This window comes from Dermochelys coriacea, chromosome 1, assembly GCF_009764565.3.
Source record: "Dermochelys coriacea isolate rDerCor1 chromosome 1, rDerCor1.pri.v4, whole genome shotgun sequence".
Taxonomy (NCBI): Eukaryota; Metazoa; Chordata; order Testudines; family Dermochelyidae; genus Dermochelys; species Dermochelys coriacea.
The window spans coordinates 309,299,982-309,313,895 of record NC_050068.2 but is presented as its reverse complement, the minus strand read 5'-3'; the positions used below and the strand labels follow the sequence as shown (position 1 = coordinate 309,313,895).

The window sequence follows — 13,914 nt, the reverse complement described above, 5'->3', positions numbered from 1 at the left end:
CAGACTCTACTGGGAATTTGTTTGGGAATGGAGAGGTAGGAATTGTGGCCAGCAATGATCTATGTGGCTTGGATGATGAAAATTATGGGAAGTACATTTAAATAATAATTACAGGAGTTTTTCACACAACTGTAAGAATTTTTTGTTTTGGAACTCACTGACTTCAGGGAGAGTTATAAGATTCCCCCAAAATAGGAGGAAGAAATTGAAGCACATCTGTGGTTGTAGAGATACTTTAATATTATTGCAGTAGTTAATTATTGCAGTATAGTTATTTTGCAAATTAACTCTGTGTCTCTTCTTTTCTTCTCTCACCTTTTGTGAACAGAGGATGGACTTCTTAAGAGAGAGTCAAAAGGATTGATTCTGAAAGATGCTGAGCACCTTTAATTAACTTAATCCAAATTTGTCATTTCTAGCTTCTATTTACTTTCCTTAGTGGCTTCTGATACTTACTTTCTTTACTGGAATTCGCATGTCATGGTGTAAATCCTCTCCACCACCTGTCCTAAATCATGAGAATGAGCTAAAGGTCCAACACCACTAGTTTAGCACCCACTTTTCTTCCCCCACTTTCGTACTGGCTATGAGACAACTTTAGAAGTTCATATAGTTTATACTTGGTCATCATTTTTAATTATATTTATTTTCTTGGCTTTATGTCTGCACAGCAGAGAACATGTCTCATAGCTGAAGTTTATAACATTGTGCAGAGAAGGTAAGAAGAAATAGTTCCCTGCAAAGAGTGCTTACAATCCAAGCACAGATATGAAAATGAGTAGGAAATGGGAGATTGCAAGATGACTTAGTGGTGGCGTTGGCATGTGTCGTCTTAGTTCCACAGTGTTTTACATCTATTTCTTAGAGCTTATCTACATGTGGCATTGTTGCTGATTAATTCCATGTGTACGCTCACTTATTTCAGAACAAGAGTGCCTTGTTTCTGTTTATTTAACCCACTTTCAAAGTGGGCAGTCAAAGCATTCTTATTCTGGAATAAGCTTGGCATGTTTAGCCTAGGAAAATGAAGGCTGAGAAGGGATAGGATTTCTCCCTATAAAAACATTAAGGGGTAAACAGCAGGGAGGGAGAAGAGCAATTTAAACTGAAAGACAATGTTGGTGGAAGAACAAATGGGTATAGGGTGGGTTTCCCTAACAGTAAAGAAGGACAAATAGGTATGAATAAACTTAGGTTGGAAATTAGAAGATGGTTTCTAACAATCAGAAGAGTGAGATTCTGGAACAGCCTTTCAATTGCTCCAGAGTAGTGGGGGCAAACAACCTAATTAGCTTTAAGATGGAGCTTGATATATTTACGAATAGATTATAGACAGAGTTGCCTGTGCTAGCAGGGGACTGGACTTGATGATCTAGGAGGTCCCTTCCACTCCTAATGTCCTGTAAGTGAGTCCAGACATGGAGTTAATCAGGAACCATTAATCAATAACAACTCTACATTTAGACAAACCCTTATTGGGTCTGTGCTTCTCTGAGAAGGAAATAGAACTTGAAGACCTATTGGAAAGAATCAGGAGGAATTGGTGTGGTGTCCATATGGTTTTCTAGGTCATTTTGTCACAAAGTAATGGATTTTTAACTCCACCCTAGAAAATAGGCAGGTGGGAATGGCCCTTGGGAGACAAGGAGCTAGGAGGGAAGAAGTGGGGAAGGAAAGTCCTAAGAACAGGCAAGTTCAGGATGAAAATTTAGTGGGAGGTTTCTGTTGTGTTAATTGTTTTTGAGTTCCAATTAAAGCCAACTCTTAGAAAGGGTGTGAGTTTGGAAACGGAGTCTTTCTGCTCAATTGAGGACAGGGAGGGGCTAAGCCCATCTACATGGAAGAAGGTGGTACCATGCAAGTGTGGACAAAAGGTACACTTCAAATAAAAGCAAACTGAACTAACTTTTAGATTTACAGCAATTGCATATCATGCCAGGTCTTGCCTTCTGTGCAGCTTCATCCCATAAGTTCAATGGTTTATTTGATATTGCATACACTTTTTCTTAATATTTTATTAACTACATAGACCTATAGAATTTCCTTCTTGCTACAAACATTCTGAAGATTTTTTCCATCTATCATATGTTCATGTTGTTAGCTCTACTTGGGTTTTGGTTGCAATTCTTGTACTTATTTATTATAAATAAGGAACAGTGGAAAATGATGAGGGGTGTGTGAGTGTGTAACAAAAATATTAGCCTCTTTGGAATTGTTTCTGTGTAAAATGTCATGATAGTCCTGTTCCATGAGGTAATTTGGAAATTAATTCATATCCCCATAGCAACGCTTGACATATTTCATATTAAGTCAATTAGATTTATTTCACAATGTCACATTATTTAAACATGTTTATAGTCAAAAGATAAACTTCAGGGCTTATTTCATGAATCATCATGCCTTAATACTTTTGGTTTTCACTGTCTTAGTTATATGAAAAATTAATGGTGTTTTGAAATGTTTTAAAATTACTTACTTAATAGCTTTTTTCACAGTGTTAACTTCATTGTAAAAATATAACTAAGATTTTTCTGTGTTCCACAGTATTTTGGAAGTTTGCTTGTGATATTTTGTGTTGAACTGGCCTGCGGTGTTTGGACCTATGAGCAGGAAATTACGGTGAGTCAGAAAAGGAAGATACATTATTATATAGAAGAAAACAAAGATTTTCATTAGCTAGCTATTCTCCATCTGCTGTAGTGTGCATCTTTGGTTATGGCTTTCTGTCAGTCTAGTATTAACTTCAGGCATTTTGGTTTGTGTTAATATAGGGAATTCTGGGAAACCAGTTCTTTCTAAAAGGATCCAGTCTGAAATTTTCTCAGGGTCAGATCTTTAGGTCCTGTTTCGTTTATTGCTTAGACAAGTTCCCACTGAAGTCAAGTGGGAGTTTTGACTCAGTAAGGATTGCAGGCTTAGATTCTGTATTTTGAGGGGATTTGGGAGGGGATCTTGCTGTGCTGTATTGTAAACAGACAGTGCATTCATTCCATAAACGACTTACTGCTTGCTGAGGTCGTTAGTAATGTCTCCTTAAACTATAAATGCCTTTGTTTTAACGTGAAACATGTCTCAGCTATAAAACCGATTTCTGTAAACTTCTAAGGAGGTTTTATCTCCAACTAGTATTTATAACTGCACCAGCCTTTAATTTTCAAACTGGAGACTTGAATCCATTATGAAGGGAAATGGCTATCATGTTCTCCTGCTTGCTCCTATATCTTCTTGTCTTGTTTTCAGTTTGATACCTATTTATGAGCAGAGTGACAAATTTCCTCCAAGCTGCCAAGATATGCCCATGACACTGGTCTGTTTCAACAGCAGCCAGTGTGTAGCAATTATACTGCAGTAAAAAGGGAGGGAGCTCATTTGGTATTTGTACAGTACTGGAACCAAAGGAATTTCTGGCAGATCTGCACTCTGAAATTATGTGGCAGCATTTTGTATCAGAACTCATTCCCTTGCTATACAGATTCCAGAGCGGTGTTTTATGCTCCTAATATAACATCACTTAAAGATATCACTTTGCTTAAATGTCAGGTTGCATTGATATGATACATTTTTTTAAATTGGGAAGGTAGATCATAGGTATGACTCATCCCCTGGCCACAGCCACTATCCTTAGGGGTTCTACCAGGGGTAACAGTTATAACTAACATCCATGGCTCTATAGAAGTCTTAACAAAAGGAGGCATTGAAATGGAGCATCTTTCAAAATCACCAGCTATACCCACTCCCCACCCTCCCTCCCAGCCAAATCATCCATCTTTCAGGATACCCTACATGGGCTAAGCCCCCTGCTGGATCAGGGTTGTGGGCACTTTGGCCCATTGTGACCTCATCCCTCCAGGCAGATATTCTACTAGTGGGACCCATAACCCTGGGATACCCTAGCAGAAGCCAGTATTGCCTGGGGCTGGCACTCATCCTACCATAGGTTATGACATCAGTGACTTAAAAAACAAAAATAAGAAGTGATAGATCCATCAACCTCTAGGGAATTTTGTCCATCTGCCTTGTCCCCTTCCCTAACCAGGCCAGAATCAGTCCAAAGATTCACCACCCCGAAGTTCTTCCACATCTGCCAGGGAAATTCAGTAATGTGGACTGTTAGCATATGAATAAATAGAACTAAATATCTAATCTGAGTGTTGAGTGTTCAAATTGGTTAAAAGGAAGACTACAACAGGTCATACTGAAAGGTGAACTGTCAGGCTGGAGGGAGGTTACAAGTGGTGCTCCTTGGGGATCAGTCTTCGGACCAGTCTTATTTAACATGTTTATTACAGACCTTGACACAAAAAGTGGAAGTGCGCTAATAAAATTTGCAGATGACACAAAGTTGGGAGAGATTGACAATACAGAGGAGGACCAGAATATCATACAAGAAGATCTGGATGACCTTGAAAACTGGAATAATAGAAATGGAATGAAATTCAACAGTGCAAAGTGCAAGGTCATGCATTTAGGGACTAACAAGAATTTCTGCTATAAACTGGGGATGTATCTGTTGGAAGTGAGAGAGGAGGAGAAAGACCTGAGTATATTGTTTGATCACAAGATGACTGTGAGCCACCAATGTGATGTGGTTGTGAAAAAGGCTAATGCAGTCCTAGGATGCATCAAATGAGGTATTTCCAGTAGAGACAGGAAAGTGTTAGTACCATTATACTGGTGAGATCTCATTTGGAATACTGTGTGCAATTCTGGTCTCCCATGTTTAAGAAAGATGAATTCAAACTGAAATAGGTGCAGAGAAGGGCTACTAGTATCATCTGAGGAATGGAAAACCTACCTTATCAGAGGAGACTCAGAGCGTGGCTTGTTTAGCCTCACCAAAAGAAGGCTGAGGGGAGATGTGATTGCTCTCCATAAATACATCAGAGGCATAAATACAAGGAAGGGAGAGGAGTTATTTAAATTAAGCACCAATATGGACACAAGAACAAATGGATATAAACTGGCCAGCAACAAGTTTAGGCATGAAATTAGGCAAAGATTTCTGACCATTAGAGAAGTGAAGTTCTGGAATAGGTTTCCAAGGGGAGCAGTGGGGGCAAAAAAACCTAACTGGCTTCAAGACTGAGTTTGATCAGTTTATGGAGGGGATGGTATGATGAGACTGCCTACAATGGCATGTGGCCCATCGGCGACTACCAGAAGCAAATATCTCCAACGGCTGGTGATTGGACTCTAGCTGGGGAGGGCTCTGAGCTACTGAAGAGAATTCTTTCCCAGGTGTCTGGCTGGTGGGTCTTGCCCACATGCTCAGGGTCTAACTGATCGCCATATTTGGGATTAGGAAGGAGTTTTCCCTCGGGTCAGATTGGTAGACACCATCCGGTTTTTTTTTTTGCCTTCCTCTGCAGCATTGGGCATGGGTCACTTGCAGGCTTAAACCAGCGTAAATGGTGGATTCTCTGTAACTTGAAGTCTTTAAACCATGATCTGAGGACTTCAGTAACTCAGCCAGAGATTAGGGGTCTATTACAGGAGTGGGTGGGTGAGGTTCTGTGGCCTGTGATGTGCAGAAGGTCAGACTAGATGATCATGATGGTCCCTTCTGACCTTAAAATCTGTGAGTCTTGATCTCGCTCTCTCTCCCGCTCCCTCCCCTCCTTCTATGCTCTACCATTTTGTTTCTTTTCCTTCCAGGTTTCTCTCTTATTGCTCTTTCTTTTCTTCTCTCCCCATATGCCCCATTGTTTGTTCCTCTGTCTTCACTCTTTCTGATCCTCTTGCCCCCATTTGCCCTCGTCATACTACTGCTCACACGGTGGGGTGGGCCAGGAACACAAGTCTTCCAGGCCCTCCACTCCCAAGTCCTGCTACTGACTGTCAGGCTCTGAGACCAAGCCCACTGAAGCAAAGCACTTCAGAATGGTTCTACAATACCTACAGGTCACTTCCAGGGGCTGGCCCATCCAAAGAATGTAGAGTATGCAGGCCCTTTGTCTTCCACAATGGGCAGTGAAGAGACTCCCTAGAACTTCTTGGGGGAGCCCTGCTGCTATGTTGGATTCAGTTTATAATGAAATCATAGAAGCCCTTGGTGAGGTTCAGAGAATTAGGTAGCATTAGTAAAGGGGTGTGTGTGATGCTGTTAAAGTCTCAGTGAGGCATAACCCCTATATTATCCCAATTTGAGTCCTGTTTGGCATATATATTAGACTGCCAAAAGCGTCCCTGTATAAATAGTTTTGCTTCCAGCTTATGATAGCTCTCAGAATGAAAAGTGCCTTATGACTAATTTCTTCCATCCACAAGATTGAGAAGCCAGAGCAGGTTCTCAGTTTACTTGAACTTCAGTCAAGGCTTGATATTATTAGCAAAATAGTAACATATTAATGCAAGCAAAAATTAAACAGCAGACAAAATCATAGAGAACTTTCATGCTCAAAAATCAAACCATAAACTTGAATTCTAGTTTACCTACACTATACATGAAGGTGTCTCTCAAGGAACAAAGCCAGGCAAATGATTTTCATGAACAGATGATGTATGTACTATTAAGTGAATTGGTTATTAGGGATTTATTTAGTATATATGTTCGTTTGACCTCTGGAATGTCAAGGTGACAAAGGTATAGATTCTAAAATCCCTTCTTAGCTCAGTCAAACTGCCTCGTAAATTGGTTTTGTTTTACTTTTTAATTTCCTTCTCTCACTTCTTTGCATTAATTTGTGTCTGCTTTTCATTGGCTTCAAAAAAGTTGGATGCCCTATATTACGTGCATAACCTTGGACTAGATTCAACTAAAATAAGATAATAAAAAAGTCTAACAAGCGTGATCTGAACTGCAGGGGTATCAAGTGTTATCCAAAGAAAGCAGTCCTGATTTCTAATTTAATATAAAGAAAAATGTGTTGAGTGCAAAAGTGAATTATTTTATTCTAGTGACCAGCATAAATATTTGAAGTATGAGTTGCATCTCTGGGACATTTCTGCATTTCTAAGTGCTTGTTTTAGCACTCTGCTGCTAAGATGTATTTTTAATTTGGACATTTGCAAACCTCTTGAGATCATAGCCTCTGAGAACAAAAAAAAAAATCGCTAATAGAATCTCCAGTGTGTCAAAGGCATTGTTGTATTTCCGAAACATCATTTGATTTGTGAAATGACATGTGAAGACAAGCTAACAAGTGGAAATGTGAAGACAAGCTAATGTCCTAATAAGTGGAAATTGCAGTTATAACTAATCCAGATATAACATAAATATTATTTAACAAAACACCCTTTTTTTTGGACCGAGGTCATTCAGGCAGTGAGAATCTCTTATTTTATATTTGTACAGCACCAAGCACAATGAGGCTCTCCTTTGGGAGCTACTATGAAATAAGTTAGTAAATAATAATAATAATTAATAATTTAGGCCATGTAAAATTTCACAGAGAACTGTTACTGGAAGCATTAATTGAAAAAAGATAACTAAGTCCTAGCAGTTATTATAAGAACATAAGAATGGCCATACTGGGTCAGACCAAAGGTCCATCAAGCCCAATATCCTGTCTACCGACAGTGGCCAGTACCAGGTGCCCCAGAGGGAGTGAACTTAATTGGTAATGATCTAGTGATCTCTCTCCTGCCATCCATCTCCACCCTCTGACAAACAGAGGCTAGGGACACAATTCCTTACCCATCCTGGCTAATAGCTATTAATGGACTTAACCTCCAGTTCTCTTTTAAATCCTGTTTAAATCCTGTTAGTCCTAGCCTTCACAACCTCCTCAGGCAAGGAGTTCCACAGGTTGACTGTGCACGGAGTGAAGAACTTCCTTTTATTTGTTTTAAACCTGCTACCCATTAATTTCATTTGGTGACCCCTAGTTCTTATATTATGGGAACAAATAAATAACTTTTCCTTATTCACTTTCTCCACACCACACATGATTTTATATTCCTCTATCATATCCACCTTAGTCTCCTCTTTTCCAAGATGAAAAGTCCTAGCCTCTTTAATCTCTCCTCATATGGGACCCGTTCCAAACCCCTAATCATTTTAGTTGCCCTTTTCTGACCCTTTTCTAATGCTAGTATATCTTTTTTGAGATGAGGGGACCTCATCTGTATTCAAGATGTGGGTGTACCATGGATTTATATATGGGCAATAAGATATTCTCCGTCTTGTTCTCTATCCCTTTTTTAATGATTCCTAGCATCCTGTTTGCTTTTTTGACTGCTGCTGCACACGGCGTGAACATCTTCAGAGAACTATCCATGATGACTCCAAGATCTTTCTCCTGATTAGTTGTAGCTAAACTAGCCCCCATCATATTGTACCATGAATGGCTTTAGAATAGCTGGATATTTTTTTCACAAAATATGTGAAATAAAGCAGACTTTGAAACTTGAGTTGTTTAAATGCATCTATTAAATCTAATGTGAGCAAGCTAAAAATAACATGAACAGTATGTGTATCTGAAGGACTACATTAAAGTACTCAACTCCTTTGTTAGGTTGGTGCACAATAAAAGAGGTCCAGCTGAAACAGAAGTCAATTTCTAATCTTAACGCTGACTACTTTTATGTCAACTATAACAACCTTTGCTTACTTTATTATTCTCACAGTGTTCCTGATGTCTGGGTCTGAAATAAGAGGAAGCAAGGCATGCAATTAAAATAGTCCAATTAAAAAAAAAATTTTCCCAATAACTGTTTGACAAGAAAATATTTCCAAAAAATGGAAAAAAAGGCTTACTGAACAAAAGTTACTATCATGTATAAAGTTAATGTTTAATTTCTTGAAGCAGGATGCACTTGTACATGCTGGACTTGATTCAAAACTCTCTGAAGTCAATGGAATAAGAACAGGAGAATGGCCATATTGGGTCAGACCAATAGTCCATCTAGCCCAGTATCCTGTCTTCCAACAATGGCTGGTGCTAGATGCTTCAAAGGGAATGAACAGAACAGGGCAATTTATTGAGTGATCCATTGCCTGTCATCCAGTCCTAGTTTCTAGCCGTCAGAGGTTAGGGACACCCAGAGAGCATGGGGTTGCATCCTTGACCATCTTGGCTAATAGTCATTGATCTATCCTCCATGAATTTATCTAACTCTTTTTTTGAACTCTGTTATACTTTTGGCCTTCACAACATCGAGTTCCATAGGTTGTCTGCGCATTGTGTGAAGTAGTACTTCCTTACGTTTGTTTTAAAGCTGCTGCCTGTTGATTGCACTGGGGTTCACTGACTTCACTGGACTTCTGTGAGATACAAGTTGATAATCATTTAATTGAAATTTACACATAACCCTTGGAAATGCTCTAAAATGTATTATTTTTATTTATTGATATCTAGATCCCCTATTGCCATACATGTATTTCTAAACAAGCAAATGACAAAAACAATATTTTTCTCACTATTTCTATTAATACAAATAAAGCTATATATGTTTTAACATGGAAATATTTATTTTCTTTTTTTATTGTGTTGGCACATCCAAAGTAATTTGCATTTAGAACCTCAGGATAGATGAAAACATGGATTCTATAGGCACAAGATGATTGATTTATTGCAGAATTCTCAATCGCTCTAGTTATTTGAAACACTTTGTCTCTTCTTTTCAGGTCCCAGTACAATGGTCAGATATGGTCACTTTAAAAGCCAGGATGACCAACTATGGCTTACCTAGATACCAGTGGCTTACTCATGCTTGGAATTTCTTTCAGAGGGAGGTAAGAATATAGTCAGTTCATGAAATGTAATGATGCGTATGCACAAAGTGCTACTTATCTGTTTGATGGAAAAAGATTTAGTTATAAATAAAAAGGTGAGGCTTTTTCTGCAAACTAAGTGAGGGCTTATATTTTGGTGTAGTCCTTGAAAGCCATTGGCACACAGCCTCTCAAATTCTTGTAAGTTCTAGACAAATACACAGGAATTGTATATTTTCATAATTTCACCTCCCTTTTTCTTGTAACTTACATTATATATATAATTCCAAGGATGCACTATAGCTGCATTAGTTCTATATACATATCATATTTCATTAAATGGACTGACAAAGACTTATAGATTCATAGATACTAAGGTCAGAAGGGACCATTCTGATCATCTAGTCCGACCTCCTGCACAACGCAGGCCACAGAATCTCACCCACCCACTCCTATGAAAAACCTCACCCATGTCTGAGCTATTGAAGTCCTTAAATCATGGTTCAAAGACTTCAAGGAGCAGAGAAGCCTCCGTCAAGTCAACCATGCCCCATGCTACAGAGGAAGGCGAAAAACCTCCAGGGCCTCTCCAATCTGCCCTGGAGGAAAATTCCTTCCCAACCCCAAATATGGCAATCAGCTAAACCCTGAGCATATGGGCAAGATTCACCAGCCAGATACCCAGGAAAGAATTTTCTATAGTAACTCAGATCCCATCCATCTAATATCCCATCTCAGGGGATTTGGCCTATTTACCCTGAATATTTAAAGATCAATTACTTACCAAAATCCCATTATCCCATCATACCATCTCCTCCATAAACTTATCGAGTAGAATCTTAAAACCAGATAGATCTTTTGCCCCCACTGCTTCCCTTGGAAGGTTATTCCAAAACTTCACTCCTCGGATGGTTAAAAACCTTCGTCTGATTTCAAGTCTAAACTTCCTGGTGGCCAGTTTATACCCATTTGTTCTTGTGTCCACATTGGTACTGAGCTGAAATAATTCCTCTCCCTCTCCTGTATTTATCCCTCTGATATATTTATAGAGAGCAATCATATCTCCCTTCTCCCTTCAACCTTCTTTTAGTTAGGCTAAACAAGCCAAGTCTTAAGTTTCCTTAAGTCTCCTTTCATAAGACAAGTTTTCCATTCCTCGGATCATCCTAGTAGCCCTTCTCTGTACCTGCTCCAGCGTGAATTCATCCTTTTTAAACATGGGAGACCAGAACTGCACACAGTATTCTAGGTGAGGTCTCACCAGTGTCTTGTATAACGGTACTAAAACCTCCTTATCCCTACTGGAAATGCCTCTCCTGATGCATCCCAAAACCGCATTAGCTTTTTTCACAGCCATATCACATTGGCAGCTCATAGTCATCCTATGATCAACCAATACTCCAAGGTCCTTCTCCTCTTCCGTTACTTCTAATTGATGCGTCCCCAACTTATAACTAAAATTCTTGTTATTAATCCCAAAATGCATAACCTTACACTTCTCACTATTAAATTTCATCCTATTACTATTACTCCAGTTTACAAGGTAATCCAGATCCTCCTGTATAATATACCGATCCTTCTCCGAATTGGCAATACCTCCCAGCTTTGTATCATCTGCAAACTTTATTAGCACACTCCCACTTTTTGTGCCAAGGTCAGTAATAAAAAGATTAAATAAGATTGGTCCCAAAACCGATCCCTGAGGAACTCCACTGGTAACCTCCCTCCAACCTGACAGTTCTCCTTTCAGTAGGACCCGTTGCAGTCTCCCCTTTAACCAATTCCTTATCCACCTTTTGATGTTCATATTGATCCCCATCTTCTCCAATTTAACTAATAATTCCCCATGTGGCACGGTATCAAATGCCTTACTGAAATCTAGGTAAATTAGATCCACTGCATTTCCTTTATCTAAAAAATCTGTTACTTTTTCAAAAAAGGAGATTAGGTTGGTTTGGCACGATCTACCTTTTGTAAAACCATGTTGTATTTTGTCCCATTTACCAGTGACTTCAATGTCCTTAACTAATTTCTCCTTCAAAATTTTTTCCAGGACCTTGCATACTACAGATGTCAAACTAACTGGCCTGTAGTTACCCGGATCACTTTTTTTTCCTTCCTTAAAAATAGGAACTATATTAGCAATTCTCCAATCATTCGGTAGTACTCCTGAGTTTACAGATTCATTAAAAATTCTTGCTAATGGGCTTGCAATTTCAGGTGCCAATTCCTTTAATATTCTTGGATGAAGATTATCTGGGCCCCCCGATTTAGTCCCATTAAGCTGTTTCAGTTTCGCTTCTACCTTTGATATGGTAATATCTACCTCTATATCCTCCTTCCCATTTGTCATGCTACCCTTATCCCCAAGATCCTCTTTAGCCTTATTAAAGACAAAGTATTTGTTTAGATATTGGGCCATGCCTAGATTATCTTTAACCTCCACTCCATCCTCAGTGTTAAGCGGCCCCACTTCTTCTTTCTTAGTTTTCTTCTTATTTATATGGCTATAGAACCTTTTACTATTGGTTTTAATTCCCTTTGTAAGGTCCAACTCTATTCGACTTTTAGCCTCTCTCACTTTATCCCTACATGTTCTGACCTCAATTAGGTAGCTTTCCTTGCTGATCCCTCCCATCTTCCACTCCCTGTATGCTTTCTGCTTCTTCTTAATCACCTCTCTAAGATGCTTGCTCATCCAGCTTGGTCTACAACTCCTTCCTATGAATTTTTTCCCCTTTCTTGGGATACAGGCTTCTGATAGCTTCTGCAGTTTTGATTTAAAGTAATCCCAGGCTTCCTCTACCTTTAGATCCATAAATTCTTCAGTCCAATCCACTTCCGTAACTAATTTCCTTAATTTTTGAAAGTCAGCCCTTTTGAAATCAAAAACCCTAGTTGCAGATTTATTTTTGTTAATCCTTCCATTTAGTTTGAACTGAATTAGCTCATGATCACTTGAGCCAAGATTGTCCCCTACAACCATTTCTTCTATGAGGTCCTCGCTACTCACCAAAATTAAATCTAAAATGGCATCCCCTCTAGTCGGTTCAGCAACTACTTGATGAAGGAATCCATCAGCTATCGCATCTAGGAAAATCTGAGCCCTATTATTATTACTAGCACTGGTCCTCCAGTCTATATCTGGGAAGTTAAAGTCTCCCATGATCATGCAGTTTCCATTAGTATTTACCTTATTAAAAACATTAAAAAGGGCTCTATCCATATCCAAATTAGATCCTGGAGGTCTATAGCACACCCCAAGCACTATCGTAGGAGAGGCTTTACTAGTTATCTTCCCCAATGTAATTTTTGCCCAGACGGACTCTGTCTTATCCATTGCATCGCTTCTTATTTCTTTACATTCTACCTCATCATTGATATACAATGCTACTCCACCCCCTTTACCTTTGTTTCTGTCTTTCCTAAAGAGCACATACCCTCAATACCTGTAGTCCAGTCATGACTACTATTCCACCATGTTTCTGTTATCCCTATAATATCTGGTTTCACTTCCTGCACCAGTAGCTCTAGTTCCTCCTTTTTGTTACCTAGGCTCCTCGCATTGGTGTACAAACATCTTAATTTTTGCTGTTTGGCCTCGCTCACATTTTGTACCCTATTAGGCACAGTCATTCTACAGCCAGTATAACCTATTAGACTAGTATCCACACCGCCCTCACTCCTTATATACATTCTCCTACCCACGGCTGTATCCTTTCTTACTTCATCTTCTTCCCTCTCAATGCTAAAATCTGGCGTGGAGATTTTCTGGACATCTCCCATCCATCTCCCCCTAATTCCTAGTTTAAAGCTCTCTTTATCAGTTGTGCCAACCTTGATCCTAGAAGTCTATTTCCTTCCCTACTCAGATGAAGTCCATCCCGAGAGAACTGTCCTCTGTCCGTGAATGCCTCCCAGTGGCCATACATCCCAAAGCCCTCCTTATAGCACCACTGCCTAAGCCATCTGTTGACAGTCATAATCTTGTCAGACCTTTGTTGCCCTTCTCTAGGAACAGGAAGGATCCCGCTAAAGATCACCTGAGCCTCAATTTCCTTAAGCGTCTTCCCCAGCCTAGCATAGTCTCCCTTAATACTTCCCAGCGAGAATCTAGCTGTATTATTTGTTCCCACAGGAAGGATAATTAGGGGATTCTTTCCCGCTCCCTTTAGGATCCTTTTCAACCTCAGGTCTACATCCCATATCTTAGCACCCGGAAGACAGCACACCCTTCTATTCTCAGGATCAGCTCTAGT

At 39.4% G+C, this 13,914-nt stretch overlaps 1 protein-coding gene across 4 annotated transcripts in view; it reads left to right on the top strand.

Annotated features, from left to right (window-relative positions):
- Positions 1-13,914, top strand: part of TSPAN12 (tetraspanin 12) — a 69,399-nt gene that overhangs the window by 37,055 nt on the left and 18,430 nt on the right. For all 4 annotated transcript variants that reach the window (XM_038402702.2, XM_043495659.1, XM_038402876.2 and 1 more), the window contains 2 exons: positions 2,545-2,619; positions 9,569-9,676. In XM_038402702.2, the coding sequence (XP_038258630.1) occupies positions 2,545-2,619; positions 9,569-9,676 (183 nt within the window). The remainder of the gene's footprint in view (positions 1-2,544; positions 2,620-9,568; positions 9,677-13,914) is intronic.